Source organism: Cercospora kikuchii, assembly GCF_019650295.1.
Source record: "Cercospora kikuchii DNA, contig_00004, whole genome shotgun sequence".
Classification (NCBI taxonomy): domain Eukaryota; kingdom Fungi; phylum Ascomycota; class Dothideomycetes; order Mycosphaerellales; family Mycosphaerellaceae; genus Cercospora; species Cercospora kikuchii.
The window spans coordinates 218,155-240,868 of NW_025408585.1; the positions used below are offsets into that span (position 1 = coordinate 218,155).

At 54.2% G+C, this 22,714-nt stretch overlaps 5 protein-coding genes across 5 annotated transcripts; 2 read left to right on the forward strand and 3 right to left on the reverse strand.

The window, feature by feature from the left end:
- Nucleotides 1-1,118: 1,118 nt before the first annotated feature.
- Nucleotides 1,119-1,613, reverse strand: CKM354_000631300 (uncharacterized protein; the record flags this gene model as incomplete). The annotated part of the gene is made up of 1 exon (XM_044801623.1): nucleotides 1,119-1,613. The coding sequence occupies one exon, from the start codon at nucleotides 1,611-1,613 to the stop codon at nucleotides 1,119-1,121; it is 495 nt and encodes a 164-aa protein (XP_044657558.1).
- A 336-nt stretch (nucleotides 1,614-1,949) lies between these two features.
- On the reverse strand, nucleotides 1,950-3,338 carry CKM354_000631400 (uncharacterized protein; the record flags this gene model as incomplete). The annotated part of the gene is made up of 2 exons (XM_044801624.1): nucleotides 1,950-2,841; nucleotides 2,914-3,338. The coding sequence occupies 2 exons, from the start codon at nucleotides 3,336-3,338 to the stop codon at nucleotides 1,950-1,952; spliced, it is 1,317 nt and encodes a 438-aa protein (XP_044657559.1).
- A 679-nt stretch (nucleotides 3,339-4,017) lies between these two features.
- On the reverse strand, nucleotides 4,018-4,875 carry CKM354_000631500 (uncharacterized protein; the record flags this gene model as incomplete). The annotated part of the gene is made up of 1 exon (XM_044801625.1): nucleotides 4,018-4,875. The coding sequence occupies one exon, from the start codon at nucleotides 4,873-4,875 to the stop codon at nucleotides 4,018-4,020; it is 858 nt and encodes a 285-aa protein (XP_044657560.1).
- Nucleotides 4,876-9,612: 4,737 nt separating this feature from the next.
- CKM354_000631600 (uncharacterized protein) lies at nucleotides 9,613-10,743 on the forward strand (the record flags this gene model as incomplete). Its single annotated transcript, XM_044801626.1, has 3 exons — nucleotides 9,613-10,222; nucleotides 10,414-10,598; nucleotides 10,648-10,743. The coding sequence occupies 3 exons, from the start codon at nucleotides 9,613-9,615 to the stop codon at nucleotides 10,741-10,743; spliced, it is 891 nt and encodes a 296-aa protein (XP_044657561.1).
- Nucleotides 10,744-18,669: 7,926 nt separating this feature from the next.
- On the forward strand, nucleotides 18,670-21,720 carry CKM354_000631700 (uncharacterized protein; the record flags this gene model as incomplete). Its single annotated transcript, XM_044801627.1, has 1 exon — nucleotides 18,670-21,720. The coding sequence occupies one exon, from the start codon at nucleotides 18,670-18,672 to the stop codon at nucleotides 21,718-21,720; it is 3,051 nt and encodes a 1,016-aa protein (XP_044657562.1).
- Nucleotides 21,721-22,714: the final 994 nt, after the last annotated feature.

Here is a 22,714-nt window from a genome sequence, read left to right on the forward strand (position 1 = left end):
CACTATGTCGGCGACACATCTTCGGACCTCGTTATATACGCGCCGTCCGATGCAAGTGGACGTCCGTTCACGCACAAGGATTGCCAGTTTCTTGAGGTGCCGACAGACGGACACAAGAACATACAGTTAATGCCAATAACGCCGCAACCATACGTGCCGCATCACCCTGCAGATGGCAAAAGTGCACCAGGCGATTGTTCGTGTTGTAGCGACGTTGTGGTGAACGGAGGCCCGAAAAGACCGAATGTTTCCATGTGGTCAGTTGTGCGGCGAGAAGTCGTATTTGACCACGATCTTTGTGTCAACGCATTTACAGAAGATCTGGATCATGCGATCACGACTATTCCGACATGTACTTTACCGAGAATCTGAGTAGATGAGGCAATGATGATGCCAAGGGAGGCTTCAATTTACTTAGCAGGTCTTTGCTCGAGATGGGCAAAGGAGATAAACACTAATCAGCCTTTCCATACTTGCGCGTCTTAATCATTGGGCAGGGCCATAACGAGCGACTTCTTCTCAGTGCGTGGCTCTCCATCGATTCGTGAGCACCTCAAAGATACATGTCCAAACGAAAATCGAGGAGTGGCGGCCACGAAACTGAGCAGAAGCTATCGAGCGCAGAGAAGGAAACCCCGTACGATCGCTCTCACGATTGATGAGCACATGCTTTTCGAAGACGCCACCTGATCCATCCTCTACACGACGACCAGTTGGCAGATGGTGGCTCTGTCGCTTCTGGACACTATACCGGAGATTGGTGAGTATCGACAGGGACCTTTCTGGTCTCCATGCGAAATACCGTGTGAACGAGCACCGCCCGTTGCAACGCAATGCAATGAGGCCAATTATTCGTCATGGGAAGTTGCGTTGCTCACTCTGAGAGCGGCGACGGTTGAGCGCATGAACTTGATTTTGATACATCAGACAAATTGTTCTGCTGCTTTGCAGCTTTCCGTTTTCCCGATGGCTGAAACGGCGGGTGCAGCGCTTTTGCGCGGTACTCGAATTCGCAATGATGGTACAAATGTTAAGCACCGTGAACTTTGATGGGGCATTACTACGTGTGTCGCATGTGAAGCGGTGGCATCGAGCCCAGGCATGGCGGGTTACACCCTTCAGACCTTCTGAAAGTTGCGAGCGACGCGGGCCACCTCTTCCCAATACGTCTCCTTTCGCCTTTGTTTGCTCGATGGTCGTTTGCGCTTGCGGTTTGGAGAGAGCTCGCAGAGCGCCTGTCGTTGGACAATTTCACTTCGTTCAAAGTCGATGATCATGAGCTGCCCCGTTTTGCCGTCGTAGACCATATTCCTCGGCTCCGCGTCATGGTGCAGGACCTGCAGCGCTTGGATGGCCTTGTACGCTTTTTTGACTTTTTTGTCAAATGACGGCTTCATGGAGGCGAAGGATTCATCATGCACCATGAGCTGTGCCAGAGAGGTCCCTGCCCAGCTCAGCAGCAGTAGATGCCTCAGCTCGACTCCATCGTAATAGTAGGGCAGTTTGAGCTCCACGGTGCCACAGCACACAGGTACGTATCGTCCTTGCAAGCTCTCCAGTCGATCGTATACGGTTGCCTCGTGCCCGAGATAGCTCCTGTGAGCATTTGCCATTCCTTTCGCGACAAATGTGTAGCCTCCAACGTGCAGACGAAGTTTTAGCAATGCTCCCCGAGCACCGTGGATAAAGAGAGGACAACAGTTGGCAGCACTGCCGCGATCGGTAGCAAGTTGTTGACGGACATGCCGAAGGAACGAATTCTTCGACAGGTGCTTCGGCCCATGGTCGATCGCGTTCGGACAAAAGGGGTCTATCGGAAGTCCTTGGCAGAGACCGCGAAGGCAATTGTGAGAACAATATGCTCGACTCTGGATGCGGGTGCGAGCTTGCTCTCGTCCAGGAGGGGCTTGCTGCTGTCCGCGCCCTCTCGTGCACCTTGTTGCCGAATTTTACGCCGTCCGCGAACGCGTTTGCGCTACAGGAGTGGGGCTCGCAGCCCGTTCGGCACCGTCACTCTCGGAATCGTCGCTTTTGGATGTCGCATCGGTGCCCTGTCCGCCACATTGACTACGGAGACGGATCGATGAGCGCCGCATGCCTTTCCGCCACTCGCGGGGTCGATATTCGGAGGCTTCTTTGGACTTGCGCTCCGTCTCCGGGATCGTCGCAAGAACATCGACAAATTCCACCTGCCACCCTTTCAACGTGGCTTTTGCGTCGTCGATCCATGCCTGACCGGGCTGGTCTTCCGAGAGCGCTTGCTGGATGAACGCAAACACCTGGGAGACAGCCGTTCGTTCCAGACGACTCTCTGCGTCTACCTCGTAGTCGTTCTTCGGTATGTTGACACTGAAGTAAACAGCTGTGGGGTCGTCCGGGATCCGCAGGAAAATATATGCTTCTCCCGTGCAGATATATCCATAGCGAACACATTTATCGATCATGTAAGAGAATAATTGTGTGATCACTGCGGCCAGCAGGCGTCTGCAGAGGAAGACGAAGCCCTCCCCTTCCTGGTCGATTACATCTCGCTCGGGCTGCATGTCGGACTGGAGCCCGGTACAAATCTCTTGGATGGTTAGCTTGTGCGGGGCTTTATACTCGATTGCAATCAACGGCCGGACACTTCCATCTTGTCGCCAGAGCACGCAGAATTGATCCGCTCGCGTATTTCTCCTTGGCTGGTCACTCTTGCGCTGAATCGCCAGCTCCCCCATCGTGTCGCTCAATGTAGCCATTTCCGCTGCTCGGAATCTCTCCTGGTTCTCGAACGAGATCTGGCCGTGCCCCAGCAGGCTAGAGGCTGATTCGTGGTTTCGCACAAGCGCAGTGTGCATATCTCTGACCATTTTCTCTACTGTGAGCCGTTGCAAGAATCGCAGATCGTCTTCGGACCCGATCGGGTCGATCTACCCCTCAACAGACTTGCACGCCTCTATCGATGGGTAGAGCGGCTCTTGCCATAGTTCCGCAATGCTGCTCAGAACGGCCCAGGTGCGCTGCTGTCGCTCGCTGAAGTCTTCCCAGAGAGCGATCGTTTGGGGGAAGAGCCTCGAGGTCGAATCGGTGGTAGAGCCCCGGGTGACTGACGAAGGGTCGGTAACTGGGCGAATCTTTTTGCACAGAGCATGACAGCTTTCGAGAAAGTCGGCAAGAGACTGGTTGACGGCTGTCGCGGCGACTTGTTCTGCATATTCTCGCCGCCGCTGCTCTTCCTCTCGCCGCCGCTGCTCTTCCTCTCGCCGCCGCTGTTCTTCCTGTCTCCCGCGCTCTGCAACTTCCTGCTTGCGCTGTGCTTCCGCAAGCTCTGCCCGCAGCGTAGCAATCTCGTCCTCCATGGTCCATGTGTCGTTGGACTGGCAGAGGGCGATCCATGTAAACAAACGCGCAAGCTGACTTTCGGGCGCGGGCCGCCAGGACCTTACTGGCTGAACGCCGGTGCCTAGTTCCCACAACCGAGGCGTGATGATTCTGCCAATCAATGCTCATACAGCATCGAAATCCAACATGTACTAGACCCGGTTCAGTTCAGATTGCATGTGTGGTCAGGGTTATAGCATGCTGGAGAGGCTAGCGCCATTAATTGCCTGAGGCAGACGTGATGACGTTCTGGGCAACGGAAGGCAGACATGGTGTGCCACCGGTACCACAGCAACGACACACCCTCACCGCAATCAACCCATATCTACGACAGTGCACACACGGCAACCACTTACGCGCCTCACTGAACGCGTTTCCTTAGGAGTGTGCCGCGAAGACTTGGATTCGCGAAATGGTCTCATCTCAACCGTAGCCCATGTGCCGCACTAAGGTGGTTGATTCTTTTTGTTTATTCTAGATACACTGCGCTACTCAAAATCATGCACACTTGATCTTCATCACCCGCAGTCGAGTCCTCTCCCGGAAATTCTTTCAACTTCTCTCTACAACTTCTCCCAGAGTTTGACAGTGGGTCCTTCCTTGGTCTCTCAAGTCTTCAGAGATCTGCTCACATCGGGGCATGTTGTACAGCAGTGCTCACATGGATTGGGCAAAGCCATCGCAGTCCATATTCAGGTGGTAGGTCATGTGGGGTACTGGACAAGTATTGTGAGACACCCACACAGTTGGTCCACCTCTGCGAGAGATGTCTCGTGCGGCTCGCACAACGAATCTGCGAAGGCTGTCGATACTGAGTGAAGTGCCAGCCACCAGCAGTGCATCCGGGCGTTGCCGTAGGTCCTGTTCCATGACAGTGGCGATGTCCCTCTCTGCGTCCGCAAATGTGTTCTCCTGGTAGAGCGTAATACGTGGGCGCATGACACCGCAGCCGCGGTGGCGCAGGCCACGGGCTTTGCGTTCGTCTTGTTCCTTTCCACACTCCAGACAAGGTCTCCAGAGCTCCGATGTATCCGTTGGGCGGAGATGAGATGGACGTATGGTGCACACCATCTCCTTGAGCGAGCCATGGAGGTGTACAACCTTTCCATCAGCCAGCCCCACTTCCGCTTCGAGCCCATCGATGTTTTGAGTGTAGAGCCGAAGCAGCCGACTGTCCAATTTCCCCAGCAACTCGTGGAAAGGTGTTGGTTCGGCGCGTGCGCCCTGCGCGGCCAGGAAGTTGATGGCCTCCTTGAGAGCGTCTGTGGAGTATCGCAGCGTGGAAGCATCGAAAGCACGCCGCAAGTCATGTCTGATGAAGGTGCCGCGAGAGGAGCGAAAGTCCGGAATTCCCGCCGACGTCGAGATTCCTGCGCCCACGATGACCAAGACGTTGCGACATTTGGAAAGCGCGGCGACAGCATCCTTGGTATACCGTGGGTTTGCGCGGTTGGGGAGCTGGAGTCGCTTCTGAAAGCGTGATGCGCAAGTCGCGGTAGCTTTCCGTTTGGACATTTTTGAGCGCGAGATGGTAGGCTGTGTGGGGGAGCTGGTTGGAAAAGGAAGAGAAAGGGAAGGAGGAAGGGAAGCGGGCGAGCTGCGAATATAAAAGGTCCAGAGCCCCTGCTGCCTCACCAGCTATGCGCGATGGCAGCGTCACCAACCTGCAGAGCCCAAGCTGCGATGTGTCTCCACTGCGGCTCCTGTTCCGGTACGAGTCGATACCATACTCTCCAGGGAACAGAGCATGCATCGCACGGTTTGTGGTCCAAGTCCCCTGGTATGTTCGATCAGCTGATATGAACGTCCGCAGAGGTATCGAAGGCCATTCTGCCCCTCGAGATCATGTTATCTGCGTGGACCAGAGCTATTTAGGCCCGGAGTACATGATCGAAGTCGCAGGTCGAGCCACTCATGTTGATTGTCAGTCGCATACCATGTTCAGCGTTGGCCAAAACTTTGCGGACGGGACAGGCGCACCGGGAGAGGATCTTCCATATTGCTGTGCGCCTTCCATCGTCACGAACGCCCGTGCTGAAACTGCTGAACTCAAAGCCTGTGCGGCCGAGCATGAACTTCGACCAGTCTCCGAGTCACTAGGCATGAGAACCCCGCTATGTGTGAAACCAAATGGTAGCGTATCAACATGCCGCATGTTCTAGTCCCGGCTGAGGTGATCCTCTTCTGTCCAGGCATTTGACCAGTGAGGTTGTCGCGGGCCTTGGAAGATATATGTATGAACTGCAAGCAGATTCTATTCAGACCATATGTGGTGACTGTTGTGGTGGGAAGTGACCGTCGTAGCGTCTGTACGGCTGGATCCTGACGCAGTCACCGCGCTGCCGTCTTTATCAATGGACGGATGGTCTGTATTTTGCATGCTCTCCAGGCGGTGCATGTCCCGATATTTCTTTGCTCTTGTGTTTCCGCTGCGTGTACCACTGCCATTTGGATCTCGTGGCTCTACAAACTGTTGAGCAGTAGAAGCTTGTAGCCAGCATCACGACCCAGGGAGCTCGTCGTCGACCGCTTTCAGCTCTTGAGCCAGCTCGAGCCATTACTATGGCTCTCCTTCTTCCGGGTCTGAGAAGGTCTTCGATTTGTCCTGGAACGTTTAGTCTTCCACTACTTGGTGCCCGTCCTCGTCGGATGCTTCAAGCACGCGCTCGTGATCAGCGCTCGGCTGTGACCATTTGGTTCCCGAGGTAGCTGGGTCCACACGAGACCGTGAGCAATACGGGATTTCTGTTGCTTTGAATCATCCCCTTCTTCTGTCTCCCTCATATCTCTTGTATTGTTGTTGCTCGTTCTTCTCGATTCGATGGGTTGTCGTGCTGGTTTCGCCCTGTGCGGTGTTAGCCGCTGTGCGCTTGTCTTCTGTGTTTGAATGCCAAGAGTGCGGGCCGGCTGACGACGTGCCAAACGAGTCATGGTGCCTTCACGTCCGCAAAATATCAGGTCCATGTCGCGAAGCGGTGAATATTTATGGCCTGTGTTGCAGCAGCGCCTGTGGCCCTTCGACGACACCACATAGAAGTACGTTTCGTCAAGGTGCGTGCTGAGCTGCCCGCCATTCAAAGTCCTGTCCTGACCTAAGAGCCTTGTCAAAGTGCTTGACCCCGGGGGTCAAGGCCCCTGTTCTACTTGCGATGTGCTGTGAGCCGAGCATACGATACCGTCGATCATTCATATCGCTAGCCCTCCACCCTTGATAGTCTGACTATGGTAGAATCGTTGCTACTTATTAAGACTCAGAAACTGCTGTCAGATAGATCACGCCGGATTTGATTACGTGGAATTACGTCTGCCAACAGGTACTCTTGTCCCATCAACGCGGCCTTTCGCGTCGTTTGCAACACTAACAACTCGCCTAAGTTTGGTCTTCTCCGAGCTTCCGAAAATCTGATCCGGCCTACATACAGCGTACCTGTCGCAACTGAGCGTCTGGAATTGCTATGTCTTCGCTGGAACCCCAAAGATCTTTCTCTACCGGAAAAGATGAGATTATCGGATCGAAGAGGCTCACCTCTCTACCCCCGAACATTCTCCACAAGATCCTCTGTCTTCTATCGGCTTCGCGCGCGGATATCAGCGCTTGCCGGCTCACGTGCCGCAGTCTCCAGTGGCACAGCACACCTCACCTCCTCACACACGTGGTATTGGCTCCGCGACTGGACGCCATCCATCGATTACACTGGGTGCTATGTTCGTGGCCGTTCTTGTCTTCGATTACTACACTCGTACACGTGGACAGTCCACATTCTGTGGCCGATTTCTCTGAATATCTAGGCGTTCTTCACAGGAAGGACTGGCAAGAACTGCGGAAAGATGACCAGGAGTTCTGGGGTACCTTGGCTTTATACTCGGGGTTTAAGGACCTCGATCCATTGCTGTTGCTAGCAATTAGCAAAGAAGAACGAACATACTGTACGCCACTCGTGTACAACGACTATGTCCAGGCACTCCGCAACAACATGCTTATAGCTTTACTCCGCAAGCTTCCCAAGCTGCAACACCTCCAATACCTAGGACATCGGGCCGCTGTCGATCTGGGGCTGCTCGACACTGACGAAAGCCTAGCGCATATGGGACAAGACGATCCCATCCAGGGTGGCACGCTTACCCATCTGGTCCGCTCCCTTGGACAGCATGGAAAAAGTGATATTTTGAGTTTTGCGTTTGGTGATCCAGATCCAAGGCCTGACAAGACGAACCCAGTGGGGCGCAGCGCTCGGCATCAGCGAACTGTAACTGCCTCGTCAAACTCATCATTGCCACTGCATATCCTGAACCAAATTTCGGACTGGGAGGCCCCTGAGTTCAGCACTGTCGCTCGCACGCTCCGCCGGCTGTGCCTTTCGTTGGCGATAGGGTCGGCGCCAGCACGATGGCTGACGAGTCCTTCTCTCCTGTCCCTGCTCCGTGGAGCAGCGCTGAACCTCACGCATCTGGTGCTCAATGCTGACGACTTGCTCCGAGAAAACGACGGTGATCACTGTCCAGACTGGCTGGGTCTGCTTGACTTCCGGATTATCTTGATGCACCTCACCTTTCCGCATCTTGTCCACCTTGATTTGCGTGGATGGTCATACAAACAAGCCGAGATGCAACACTTTCTAAGCCACCATACTCCATCCCTTCGCAATTTGACTCTCATTCATAATAGTATGCAGAAAGGCGATTTCACATCATTTGTACGCTTTCTGGGCGGTCTGCAGTCGCTGGTCAAGATAGAAGTTCAGAGCTCGTGTGGCAGTTTCCGGCAAGGATGGGGGTGTGAAGAGAATCCGGTCCTGTAACTAACGTCAGACGTGTTAACTTATATGTATTGGTAAATGCGTAACTTAGATCACCTCCACTTGACGAATGTAGCAGTGACGGAGCTCCTCAGCCGACAAAGATCTGGGCGAGGGCAGCTTACCAGCTGAATCGATTCTCATTACGCCCACCAGCAATCTTATCGAGGAGGCACATGTTCTCGGACGATAGCTTATATGCGAATGCCCCAACGGAATTTGTGCGCGAAAGATTCTCACATTGAGATTCTGTCGTGGAACTACATGCGCAGTGTGCTACGATGACAGATTTTCGTCGGCTGGAGCTGGGTTCTGCCATTGAAAGTCATCTTGCACATGCATTTTGCGTTTTGACGCCTCTCAGGAACCTCAAGTGACAGACTCGGACAGCAATAGCTGGTGAGAGTCAAGGCGAGCGCTGGACTGTCCGCCAATCGAAGTCCTGTCCTGACCTCAGAGCCCTGTAAGAGTGCTTGACCCCGGGGTCAGCGCGTCTGTTCTCCTTGTAATGTGCCGTGGGTCGAGCGTCCAGTACTGTGTACGATTTATACCGCTCAACCTCCGCCACCTCATAACCCGACCATGGCACAATCCTTGCTACTTGTCAAAGCTCGGGAACTGTTGCCAGATGCGGTCGCTCAGTACAGCTCACATTATCACGCATATACTGTTCGCGCTACGCCGTGAGATTAACCATCGATTATAGGAACTGTTTCCGTGCGTGCCCGTTCTCGTCTTCGATCACTACACTTATATGTCGACACTCTATGCTCTCAAGCCGTCTTTTCTGAATTGGAAGGCGTTCTTCGAAAGATAGTAGCGATATTTGCATAAAGATAACTAGGTCTTGTGATGTGACTTATCTTTATATTCGGAATCTATTGTCCTTGGACTAATGGTATTGCTGGCAGTAAGTAGAGAAGAACGAATATAATTCCTGCCAAGTAATTCATAATAAGATCCAACACTTACATAGAGGGAGCTCGCCAAAACATGCTTATGGCTTTCCTGCGCAAACTTCCCAAGATAGCATCTTAAATATTCAAGATACTAGGAAAAAAGTCAAGCCTAAGCGGCTTGAAACCTCGAAAAGCTTAGTGTATGTTGAACAGGACGATCCTGTCCGGGGCGGCATCTTTTGCTTTCTAGTTCGCCGCATAGCGTAACGTTGCACGGAAGACGAGGACGCTTTCACACGACGTTCTCAGCATGTAGATCTCTGGGCCAATCGGCCACAGCTGACAGTTGTCGACCTGCCAAGGCTGATCAAGAACGAAGAAAAGGACAGGGACATTACTTTGGCCGAAGAATTGACGTTGCGACACCCAAGGGCCCTGCTCGACTCGCTTGAAAGGTCGTTGAGGAACGGTCTAAAAATAGAGATAACGACCCCGGGGAGAATGAGGTGGCACATAAAGCGCAACTGGCGAACAGTCGAGGCTGGACCAGAGGACTTATGGCATCCATTCCGAGGCTTAAGGACGTTTTTCCAGGACCGCAGCATAGCAAGCTTGGGGTATCCGGCGGCACCTCATGCTCCGCCCTGCAGACAGGCACACCAAGTCCAGCACCCAATGTGCTTAAACGCAAAGCAAACAACGATCTGCACGGTTCAGATCCGACCCTTCACAAGCATTTGCAGACGCACAATCAGTTCCTCGTGCCGACGAAGACCGCCCTCGACCACAGCCTGTGCCTCTTCCGAAAACCGTGGTGGGATATCTATGAGGGCGTAGAATATGCGTCCAATCAGGGAGCCGCCGGGGCCGCCACCATCCTCAGTCGGAGAAGACAACTACCAAACGAACGACCGGATGCCTTGTACGTAATCAAAAAGGAAGTGCTGGCTACCAATCCGGCCATTCGAAATGTCGCCAAGCCGATTCACGACAACATCGTCACGTTATTCCAAGTGTTCCATCACGAGGGCGTGGTTTCCTTCGTCTACGAAGAAATGGACGTGTCTCTCGAGCAAGTGTTCCTACTGGACATCGACCCGTGGTCCATTAATCCCGAGCATAAGGACTCGCAAATTGCCGCGATCTGTTCGCAGGAGCGTCCATCCGGTGAGCTCGAGGGCCTGTTTGGCTGACTGGCAACAGGTGCTCCGCGGCCTCACGTATCTCCATCACACTCTGAGGATCTCTCATGGGGATGTGTCGATGCCAAACATCCTGCTCAACCGCACGGGTGTAGTCAAGCTCGGTAACAATGTCGATCCGTGGAAGATAGGAAAGCCGCCCTAACCTCCCCCTAGCCAACGTCGGCGCCAGTCTCATCGCTCCTCGTAGAGAGCCCCTCCAGGACTCTAATGCTATGGCCGAAGTCTTCCTCGCTCTCTCATTTCCTCTCGATGTGAACCCCAACCACGACGAACTAGAAGCGCAATTGCAAGGCTTCCACCGGTGCTTGGAGGAGGGCGATATCGAACAAGCGCTGCAGGTCCGTTCCCCGTTGAGGAAAACGAGGCCATCGCTAACCTCATAGGCAGCATGAGTATCTGAGCGCCGCCGAGCCAGGGCAGCTAGTGAAGCTGGTAGTGCGGACACTACGAGTATCCTATCACCCTCCAAGCCCGTACAAGTAAGCGGTTGAGTCATTTGCAAAGGATGTCAGGTTCCGGTCTTTACCATACTCCGACTTGGACCGATGGCAAGGTCGACGGCTGAATCCGCTGATCGTATGCGCGTACTGTCATAATGTGGGCAAGGTATTAAGGCAACCGCGTGAAAGCATCCTCGCGAGATGACGGAGATTTCTTTCCGTGTGAGCGACGGAAGTCAATGGAGAAAGGAGACACCAAATGGAGCATGTCTCTTTGCTCATAACCTCGGCGATATTCCCGGAGTGAAAGATCCTCACTGAATGTGGCGCCGCTGCGGCTCCGCGTTGACCGCGAAAAGTTCGTCCACGATTTGTGCTCATCACCCCAGAGCAGTCGACCCCGGCTGGCCAGTTGGGAGAGGGTATTTGACGGCGGCGGCGACGAGCGCCAATCTCAAAGCGGTATTAATTTAAGTCGAATGTTCTTTCTAAGGACGATAGCAGTCTGCTCTTTAAAAATCTTGAAATTAAAAAGGAACTAGAATTCCCCACAAAAATTGAACTCTGGATTCTAGGAACCCTGAGTTCCTAGGGACTTTCCATTCCTAGGGATCCTGAGTTCCTAGGGACTTTCCATTCCTAGGGATCCTGAGTTCCTAGGGACTTTCCATTCCTAGGGATCCTGAATTTCTAGTGAGCCTGGGTTTCTAGGGACTTTCCATTCCTAGGGACTTTCCATTCCTAGGGACTTTCCATTCCTAGGGAATTTGCATTCCTAGGAACCTTAATTTCAATTCTTAGGGGACTTCCCTTTCCTAGGAACTCTGAATTTGTAGGGACGTCCAGTTCCTAGGGACTTCCCATTCCTAGGAACCCTAAATTTCTAGGGACTTCTAATTCCTAGGAATCCTGAATTTCTAGGGACGCCCAACGGGACTTCTCTAGGAACCCTGAATTCCCTAGGGCCTTCTGCGAGGCGAGCAGCAAGTCATGAAGGCGAAGGCTCATAGGGCTTGCCATTCCATCCTCTGCTCGTGGGCCTCATGACAGTAGAACGGCACGGGTCGAGTGGAGAGGGTCACAAACCGGTTCACGTCGATGAAGAGCAGTGAATGCTGCGGTGGTGTCGGCGATCACGTAGATGGATGGATGGATGGATGGAGTTTATTCCGCCCGGCGCTAAGCACCTAAAGGGCACACTACGGATATTACGTCATCACATTGCTTCCGGAAATTTTCCTGAACTCCAAATAGCCCATTCGGTTTGTCCTATCTCAGTTCTCCTGCTCCTTCTGTCCTATGTTGCCGGAAACTCGTACTAGGTTAGTGTGCACAAGCTCTCTTGAAGTCGCTCCTCCAAGTGTTCACTGTCCCATCTTCAGCGAGTGAAGCGTGTCTTGTTAATAGTACGAGGGTGCGTTGGGGGAAACGGTTAGTAGTAGTAGGTGTAAGGTTGGTGGCGTTGTGTCCTCTATGTGTCTCGGTTGGCCGTCACCTGGCTAGGGGAAGGTTGGTACGATGAGCTCTCGAGACGGCCTGTAGCCATAGCGAACTGGATCGTCGCCAGGACTGCGTCTATTGCCGGTTTCCACTTCTCGTTGTCTGATGCTGCCTTTCCTCCGAGAAAAAAGGAGAGGTTGCCCCTCATAGTGTCTGTATGTTGTAGCATCTGTAGTCGGAGATCATCCCACAGACGGCACCGGAATAAGAAATGCTCGACGGTTTCAGTTGCTTGCGTGCATGCGCACAGGTCTGATTCTGCAGCTCCTATCCGGTGAAGGTAACCATTCAGTCGTGACATTCCGGTCCGGAGCTGTGCCAACACGCTCGCTTGTTTGCTTCCGAGGCGATCGTATACCATCCGTGTATGTGGACCAGGTATCGCGGTGTCGATTCGTCGTATATGCTTTCCTACGCCTTCGATCGGCTGCCGTCTTTTCCTCGTTTCTGCTTTCAAGTGGCTAATAGCAGTCGATCTAGCTGCTGGCCGGGTCGACTGTGGTATTTGACCTGGCTCCGTTGCAGCTTTCGCCGCCTCTTTTGCTTTTTGGCCAAGCTCAAACTCTGGAGTGGGACACCACGCCAACCGGACAGTATTGTGGCCCTGCAGGGCCCACGCGCTCTTATAGATTTGTTGTATGGTTTCCTGTCCTGACTGCTGTCTAGGCCGGCATACTGCCTGTAGTGCTGCTCGGTTGTCTGAGAAGAGATATATATTCCGCGAGACGGTAGATAGGGGTATTTGTGCAAGGCCTTCTGCCAACGCTATCAAGGCCGCCGTGTACGGGTTGTGCTCCGTCCTTGCTGATACTGTAGTCGAGACGACGGTGGATGGGGGCTCTCCCCGTTCGGTGTCTTGTATTGCGACTCCTGCGCCGACAATGTTGTTCCTCGCCGAGGAGCTTGTTGCGACACAGATACCTGCGCTCTGTTTGGCAGCGTTCACCGCTTCCTCTGTCGTTTCCTTCGCATCTGCTGCTAGTCGCCGGTGCCACGGTGCTACTGTGTATGGCGCGATGCTCTCCATACCTCTTGTCGATACCTTGTAGGTAGTTGACATCTGTTGCAGCGGGGAGCGGAACCTCCGGGTCGGTATAACCCTGAGTTTCGACAGCGGATTGGTCGTAGGCAGCGAGAGGATATCGACCCATGTGCTCGCGGCTTTGGCTGCGTGTCGTTGCTGGACTGTGCGCATGCTTGCCTCTGCTTCGGCCACTTCTCTTGCTACTGTGCGGAAGCAGCCCGTGACTGCCTGTGCTCCGATTCTTTGTACTCGATTTACTGCAGCCGCAAGTCGCCCTTTACACTTGTACATCCACACCGGCGATGCGTAGTCGACTACTGGCGCCACCATTGTTTCGAACAGCCTGCGGGCGGTAGATGGTGACAGCCCTCGCAGTCGTTTCAGTGCCATTGCAGCAGTAAGACCTGCAGTGGCCGCTCGTGCGATATGCTGTTGGAATCGAAGTTCCGAGTCCACGACCACTCCTAGGATCTTTGTGCTGGTCACCGGCTCCACCTCTTGTCCCTTGACCAGAACTGGTCGGACGCTACTTCGGCACGGTATTCGCGTAAAGTGGATAAAGGCTGTCTTGTCGCCTTCAAAGGTGGCACCGCTTCTTTGTTCCCACTCTATCGCTTGGTCGACAACCGCCTGGATCCTGCCTTGGTTTGCCTCTGCAGAGGGGCCTGTGACCCACGCTGTGTAGTCGTCGACAAATGCTATAGCACCGCCATTGCTATCGATCTTGCGCTGGACGAGGTCCGCATTAAAAAAGAGGAACAGGACTGGTGATAGTGGCGACCCCTGCGGCAATCCTGCTTGCTGTAGCGCTTGTCGCTCCGATGCCTGGCCATTAACTACGATTGTAGCCGACCGGTCCGAGCAGAAGGAATCGATCCATTTGACTAGCGTTGCGGGGATGCCCCTTGCTTGGAGTCGCTGCAGTAGTCTTTCCTTACACACTCCATTATATGCACCTTTCACGTCGAAGCTGATCAGGCTGAGCACCCTCCTGTTACGCCATGCCTTGTAGATGTGTTCCTGCAACAGGAGGATCGCCTGTACTGCCGATCGTCTCTTCCGAGCTCCGAAGTGGTTTGTTGGTAGGAGGCCTGCGGTTTCGACCGCATGTGATATCCTTTCAGCTACTACTGCTTCAAGCGCTTTGCCAAGCGTAGCGAGCAACGAAATAGGTCGCCATGCCTTCGCAGCTGTATAGTCGCTCTTGTTAGGTTTCTTTAGTGGAATGATTTTGGCTGTCTTCCATTGGGCCGGCAGTATACCCTCCCTTAGCGACGTTCGAAAGAGTGTTAGAACCCTCTCCTTTACGGCCGGCCATACCCGTTTCCACACTACCGCCGGCAGCCCATCCTCTCCTGCTGCTTTCCACGACTGCGCTGCGAACACGCTCCGTTCAACTTCGTCCATAGTGAGCGGAGGCATATGGACTGGCCTCCTCTGCTTTCGCTGCCCTTCGTCCTCGATCACGGGCGGAAGGGGTGGAAAGAATGTTGATAGCAACTCGGTCGCCTGCTCTCCCTTACCACTTGTAATCGACCCATCCCTCCTCGTAAGGGGCGGGATCTGGGAGGAGCCTAGGCTGGTATCGGCCTTCATATACTTCGCCGCCTGCCAGATGTTGTTAGTGTCGTCCAAGAATTCTTCCCAATGCCTCCTCTGCTGCTGACGGACGGCATCATGGTATTCCTTAGAAGCGATCCGTGTCTGTTTCTCGAGTTGTTCGCTATAGGTGCCCGCCCTGCGATAGCTCCTTGCCCTGTTCCTCCAACGGGTATAGATCTGACGAAGCTTAGTAAGGTCGTGTGTCCACCACCTTTTAGCATACGGCGACGGTTTCGCGACAGGAGTAAGTGCGTGGACTGCTGCAAGTACCGCACTCATGAGTTGGTCGGCCTGCGTCTGTACATCCACTAGTACATGCCCGTATATGTTTACGGCCAATGGCTGGAGTGTACTAGTAATCTTCGCACAAATCTCCTTCCAGGGTGCATTCTTGAGTAGCAGTCGTGGCTGGACTATATGCTCTGGCATGTCGACATTAATGGTGGTCTCGATCGCGTGGTGGTCCGATCCGTGCTCTGTCCCATAAATCCTACACCGGACGAGCGCGGCGGCCAGTTCCTCGGAGGCGAGCACCAGATCGATGGTGCTTTCGTGCTTGCCATTCTGCCACGTCTTGGTACCCCTCGGTAGGAGACTGCGTAGCGCAGAGTCGTTCATAAAGTCCACGAGTCCGTCTGCCTCTCCTTGTCGGGCAGGTGAGATGTCGTCCCCACCCCATAGCTGGTCATGTTGGTTGAAGTCGCCAGTTAGAAGTATATCCATTCTTTCCCTCGTTACCCGTCTCCTTGCAGTGTCCACGCTTTGCCGCAGGAGCTGTATCGTCTCCGCGAGTGCTTGCGGGTTGGCTGGCACCACGTAGACCGATGCGATGAACACCGACCGATCGGGTAGATGCAGCAGCGCTGCGGTAATATCGGGAGAGGGCACCGGGACTGGCTCACTCTCTATCCCCTTCCGGATCCAGAGCATACTTCCAATTACCCGTCTGCCTTCGCGCGTTTCCGTAGGTATCATCTTGGTCCAGTGTGGATGGCCTAGCGGCGCGGTCAACACCTTGCCCTCTCTCACAAACGAGCAAGGTTCCGATAATGCGATGACTCCGAAGTCCTCGAGGTCTGTATCATTCATTACGCTATGTTGCACCACTCGCCGCTTGCCGACATTTAGTGAAAGGACCTTCAAGGGGCTAGGCATTAGCGACAGGAGGAGGATACAGTATTCGACAGTTCTTGCTGTACGATTCGTGGGGTCCACCACATGGGATGCACTTTGGAACCAAACCCTCGGAGTCGCATTCGGTGTGGCGGTGACCTTCTTGCGCGCACTTAGCACACCTCTGTGGTTTGTTGCACGTATGTGCGATGTGGCCTATCTCCTGGCACCTATAGCACTGCATTGGTCGTCGGCGCGGTTCACAAACCCGGGTGTATGCCGATTCTCCTGCTACGTGGAAGTACTGTTCTTGTAACAGGCGTGCTGCGTCGTTGCCTCGGGTTAGGTAGACTATCATCGACCCATATGCCTTCATACTTTCTTTTCGGCTGATCCATACAATCTTGGCGATTTTGGTCTCGTTCTCCTTTTCTAGCATCTCAATCACTCCCGGTCGGAGGTCCCCCGTCTCGGTGATCACGGCCGTGCGGTTAGCATTGTCGACCTTGATTGGGTGGAGCTGGTCCCGTAGCACGCGGCTTCCCGGTGTCGCGGCTGCGGTCTTCAACATCGCCTCTTTAACCTGTGCCAACTCGCCCTCACTTCTGCAAGCTACGCGGATTCGGTCGGCGTTGCGTGGGTCCTTGGTAACTGCCACACAGCGCCACCGTTCTTGTCCTTCGACTCCTCGCATCTCTCTCTCTATACACTCCCTGACCGCGCCGGGGTGGGTCCTCGCTTTCTCGGCCTCGTCGGCTCTCGAGATGTCGATCGTGCAGTAGAGGGAGTTTGTAAAAGCTGATGGAGTTGTGCTCATCGTGAGACTGCGGATGTTGCTAGGTTGACTGTCTGGGGGTGTGCGGGCTACTTCCGCATACGAGCGACTTCCATTAGTAGGTACGGCTACGTTAGCCAGTTGTTCCTGAATGCTCGCTGCTACTTGCTGCTGAATGCTCACTGCTACTTGCTCTTGTATTATAGTTGTAATTTGTTCGATTGTTGGTACCTTCGCGACTATTTCCTCCAGCTGTTTCAATTTCTCTTCCGCCTGTGCTGCTCGTTTTCCTGCCTGTTCCGCTCGCTTTTCTGCCTCCTTGGTTCGCCCTTCCGCCTGCTTGGCTCGTTCTTCTGCCTGTTTTGCTCGCTCTTCCGCTTGTTTTGCTCGCTCTTCCGCTTGCTTCATCTGTGCTAGCATTTGTCTCTGTGGTGTATTGTCACCAGCCGCCGCCGTCGTTTGTTGTATACTATCCCTGCCCTCTTCTACTACGTCCAAGCTCTTTTCTCCCGCTGCCCCAGACTTTGTCGCATTCAGGGTGTGCGTGCCTCGATGCAGGCTCCGGTAGTTGATGGTGCCGTGCGATGCTACTCGTTTTGGGCGCACGGTGATATACTCTCCGTCTCCCGGAGGTTCCGCCATCCTCCTCTTCTCACTCGTCTTCAGTCGTCGCTGAGTATGCTTCAACAGGTTGGATGGATCGTCCTTAGAGTATGCCGCACGATCTTTTTCTTCACTGGCGATCACGTATATGTTCGCCAATGCCTACGGTCGTCTGCGGGGTCCACGGGAAGAGCCGCCGCAGCGTCGCTCCAGTTTCTTTGTGACCCATGCATGGAACTAGACTGGGGTACTGATTTGGGGGGTGCGCTCAGACATGCAGGGACCCGTTGCAACCTGCCCCAGTCCACCACCGCGAACTAAAACGGCCCCACTAGGGCGGTATGAAGGGACATCGCACACAATGCTCGTTCGATGAGTCTGGCGACGACGGTCTCTTTAAGGGTCTTTTCATGTCCTCCCACAAGCGCCGGCAGAGCGGCAAGATCCCGGTCGACTCTGCCCCCCGGGGTCCAGGCGCGTGTGAACTGGCGAAGGCGGTAACGATGCCTGGTCTTCATCGTCACCTCCGAGCCGCTCGAGGAAATTGAAGAACACCACAATCGACCCGCCGCAGACCACGAGTGTCGGGCGCATTCTTATGGTTTCTGACGACGTACAAACCGAATTGCACCAACGTTTCCTCGGTTGCGGACGGGTGTTGTTACGCCATCTTGAATATGGCTCCGCGCGGGACGAAACCGAAAGCAATGTGCAACGACTGCGCGGCATTTTCGAACGGGGTTGTCATCGATTCGATCCCGAGCATTTCGTGCCGGTCCTCATCGACCGTGATCTACTTTCCCGCCTGCTCACCACTACGGGCGTTACCTCTTCCGATCTGACTTACCAGTCGCCCCCTCTGATTCCCGTCCCTCTCGGTACGAAGCTCCGATGTTTACATGGTCGTCATCGCCTTTTGGCCGCTCAGGAGCACCTGCGCTGTCTCCCCACGAACGATCAGTGGTGGGCGGTGAAGTTTTTCGACTCTGGTAGTGCTGCGTGCCGGTCCTGGGCGAACCTGCGCTGACGCTCCCTGCAGCATTGTCCGTGGTGTCTCAGGCGTCATTACGACAGAATGCAAACAATGCCCTCAAGTATAGTGATGGAGATATCTACCGCTATTACCGGACATATTTGCAGCGGCGCGACGAAGACGGGATGACCCGATGGCAAGTCTTGTTGTCTGAGACGAAAGACAAGAATTTGATGCGAATGGGACGCACCCATCATGGGAACCTGGTCAAATCGCTGGACAGTCTCCTCCCCTTCAGTGGATTATGGTCCGGCCTGCAGCTAGGTGCGTTCAATCGTATCCTCCCCCTGCGGTGCTTCGAGGTATGTCGGGCTGAACGATGCGCCGATTGCTCCGCGCTGATGTGATTCAGGAATTATGTTGCTACATTGAGAGGATTCGATCTCTGTGGGCCAGTATCATGGGATCCGACGTGGACAGCGGTACGCTGGACATCAAGACCGTGAAACTGCTTGAACTGCAGTGTCCTCGGGACTCCGTCCACGACGCTCGTCGCATTCGCCAATGGATGAAGGAACAGGCCATCTTCCCGACCATTCACAATCAAGACACTCGCGATCGCCTTCTGACAAGAATTCTGGAGTCCCCGAGGATCCTCACTCTGCGCTCTTTCACCGAGGACACCATCTACCTGCAGTCGTGTCATACGGCGCTCCAGCATCTCCTGCCGGATCGAGGCGCAATGGAAAAAAGCTTCCGTATTGCATTCTACGATAGATTCTCCCTTCACAAGAAGTACTTTTTGGCCAACTTCGTCGAACTGTGCCTGCGGGGCATGCGTTATTTCTCTGACCTCGGGGACCTCCCGTGCAGCCACCTCAGGAGAGACAAAGGTCATCCGAGACCACCCCGGGCTCAAATCGTGCCCGGTCGAGTGCAAGAGCTGGCTTTTGATGCGTATCGGCTTGGCTTCCGTTCCGACCAAATCTTACGCATCATGGAAGCGTGCCCGACCCCACCCACCCTGGACCACCCCTCGCCCGAGCCCCCCGAGCTTTCAAGTGATTGGATGGATACACCCATCAGGGCGCGGTGCAACCGACCGTCTCAGTTGAGCTTGGATCGAGACCGGAAACATCTTTTCCTCCACGCCATCTTCGAAGCGTCGCAACCGCAGCCCAAGATGTACATTACCACGTTCTATGTGCTCCAGGACATTGTGCGTTCGTTCTGGGGCCCCTCTGCACCACCGTATAGCCACGAGGAGGACAGGTTTCAGGAGGTCGAGGCCCGTGAATACTTCGAGCACCGGGCTGCGAACCTATCGGAGCTCTCCAACCAGACTTCGCCGGATGGTCCAGAGGAGCCGCACGACCAGGCCCCTCAAACCATAGACGACACTTTGGAGCAAGATTTCGATGATCTGTTCCCTAGAGCTCATAGGAACGATGAGGAGGCCCAGCGCATTCAGGCGGAGACTGGAGCTGCTCAGAATCAAACGCATCTCCATGAGCTCCAACGACTCCAAGAGCAGGTCCAGGACCGCGATAGGAAATTGGTAGAGATGGAGGCCAAGCTCCATGAGCTCCCGGCCCTGGAAGAATTTCGAAGAAACGCCGCGGAAGCTCGAGCGCTGTCGCAGATCGTGGAACAGCGGAACGCGGAGATCGAAGAGCTGCGGCGCGAGCAGTCGCAAAGCACGGCGGATGTCGAGCAACTGCAGCGACTCCGTAAAGCATACGAGAAGTCTCAAGAACTGGAAGCCAGTCTCGCACTGAAGGACCAACTTATTCAAAGCTTAGCGCACAAGGCTCGAGAGCTGGATCAGATCCGCAGTGACGCCGCACAAAGGCAACAAGAGTTTCAAACTCTTCAAGAACAGGCTCAGGAGTTACAGCAGCTGCGCATTGCCGCCGCAGAAAGGGAGCAACTGGTGCAAAGCCTAGAGCAAAAGACTCAAGAGCTGCATGAAATCCGCAGGGACGCCGCACAGGGGCAACGAGAAATCCAGTCTCTTCAGGAACAGACCCAGGAGCTCCGCAGAGATGTGGCGCAAGGGGAGCAGTCTCTAAAGGAGACGACTCACAAGTTGGATGAGCTACGTAAACAGAGAGCGCGTCAGCGGCAGCTAAAATCGAAGGCGAACAGGGTCCAGGCAGATGTTGCAGGAAATGATCCAGGAAGTCTTGACGACCTGGAAACTCCCGAACAGGCGACGCAGTCCGATCCTGCGAAGGCTCAACAGCGCGAGACTATGTTCCCAGGTCCGTCATACAGCCAGAGCGGCGATAGGGCAGAACATCATCACGAAGGTCAAGACGACCAGGCGGCAGCACGCAATGAGAGCACCGGCAGCGTCGCAGATCAAGACCAAGGAAGTCCTCCGAATGAGTCGGAGGATACAAACAATCCAGCGATGTTATCGGATCTAGCTGAGGCACGAAAGCGCGACACGAGGTTCCCAGGTCCATCACAAAATCGGAGCGCTGGCGGCGCCATGGAATCCCCTACCACCGCAGGTGCCACAGATGTTGCGGCCACCGCAGGCACATCGCCTTCGCATCGACAGGGGGACGACGTCGACAGAGCTGCCAGACATCCTTCCCCGCCGCCAGGCATGGAACGATTAGGAGCGGCGGCGATGCCAGATCCGGATCATGTTCGTCGAACGGAAGCCCATTCATCTGACAGCATTCCTCCGCCAGACCTAGCTCCGACCAGACAACACACAAATCCAGCTCAGAAGCGGCCGTCTGACGGTACTGCACCCCACGCCCCGGATTCCGGTCTGGAGATGGCGTTCGACGCCATCACCACGGCCAACGCAGACCGCAATGCACATCAGGGAAGGAAAGTCCGGTACGAGTTGGATCCGAGATATCAGCACGGAACCCGCAAAGGATTGCAACAAGACAGGGTCTACAGACGCCTGCTTGCATTTTTTGAAGAGAATGGAGCAATGAACGAACGGTTGGTCTTCTTGGCCTCGAACCACCCAATAGAGGCGCTGGTCAGCGCGAATTCCCGTCAGCAAACGACTGCGCTGTGGGACAAGGAAAACAACATCTGTATAGACTTACAGCAATTGAAAATGGAGTTAATGGAACTTTTCGAACAACGAAGTTTCGCAGTCTCTCGACAGGACAACCCCAGGAGTCATTTGTGGGCATGGAACCTGGATGAAGTGACGAAGGAGCGATTCACAGAGGATGTGAACCGCTTGCGGAGGGCGAACGGGCGCTTGGCGGTGGCGCTTCTAAAAAGGCCGAGCGGCTATAGGTCCGGTTCCGAGGAGCAGCCGGTGGAATCACGAACTGTATCTACCGCTGAGCTGTGGGATGAGTTGTGCAAAAGGCATATGGCGGAGGCCATGGAGACGGATGCACATTTTGTCCTCGGAGTTATCATTGAGCGGCATGGCGTTGATTGACTGCCAGCAGCCAGATACCCTCATTCTACAACCCGTCTCGGAATCTCCGCTTTCGGGTACGTCTGGTAATAGTTCTTACAGATCATAACTTACGCGAGACAAGAGTCCCAGGAAGCGTGTGCATAGCCCTGCGGCGCGTTATCGCTTTTGAAAGATCAGTTCGTAATCCACGCTGAGCCTGTCTGTGGGAGCCAAATCCGATACCCATATGCGCCGACACTATTGCTCGATCTACACAACATAGTTGGGGATTATGGCCGAGGTGATCGTTTAGTTCTCGGCAATACCATCTACCCTATCCTCTACTACTGACTAAAAGGCCGTCCTTCAAGCTCACAACTTTTCAAATTCATGATATAATTTCATACTTCCAAACATAACCCGTCGATCTTTAAGTTACATTACGGCCTGTATTCCTTGTCATTTAACGAGGAGCTATATGATGAGCTCGGAAGGGCTAGGATCTTGGTTATCGGCATTTTTACCTTCGTTGGCCTTTAGCACCTCTATTAGCTGAGAAAAGCAGGGGATAACGCCGAGCGAGCAAGACATAGTTTGGTCCGTTAGAGAGAGATTCAAGCGCTGAGGCGAGGTTTTGTTAAAGACAGGACCGTGCCGCCGCAGAACGTAGGCGCTGCGAGCAGTGGCTTTGGATACATCCATGCTATCGATGCCTACGCATGTTCGACTTTGGTTACATCGCAAGTACCCGATCTTCTTTCTCCGTATCACGCCAACCACGAACGTTCGATGGCCTTATCTCGCATCTCTTGGGCCACCGACGCGATGCGATCACGTATCTCGGGAAGTCCGTCGGTTCTCGTCATGGAGTTCGGCAACTTCGAGTCTCTTCGCATTCAGGACACGCATGTTGCCTCGGTGGCAGCGAAGCAGGTCGTTTCTCATCACAATCTTCGGTGAGGCAAGTGACTGATGTCCCGTCGACTAGAGGGGATTCTGTGTGAATGTTAGTCTTTTGTCTTCGTGCGTGTAC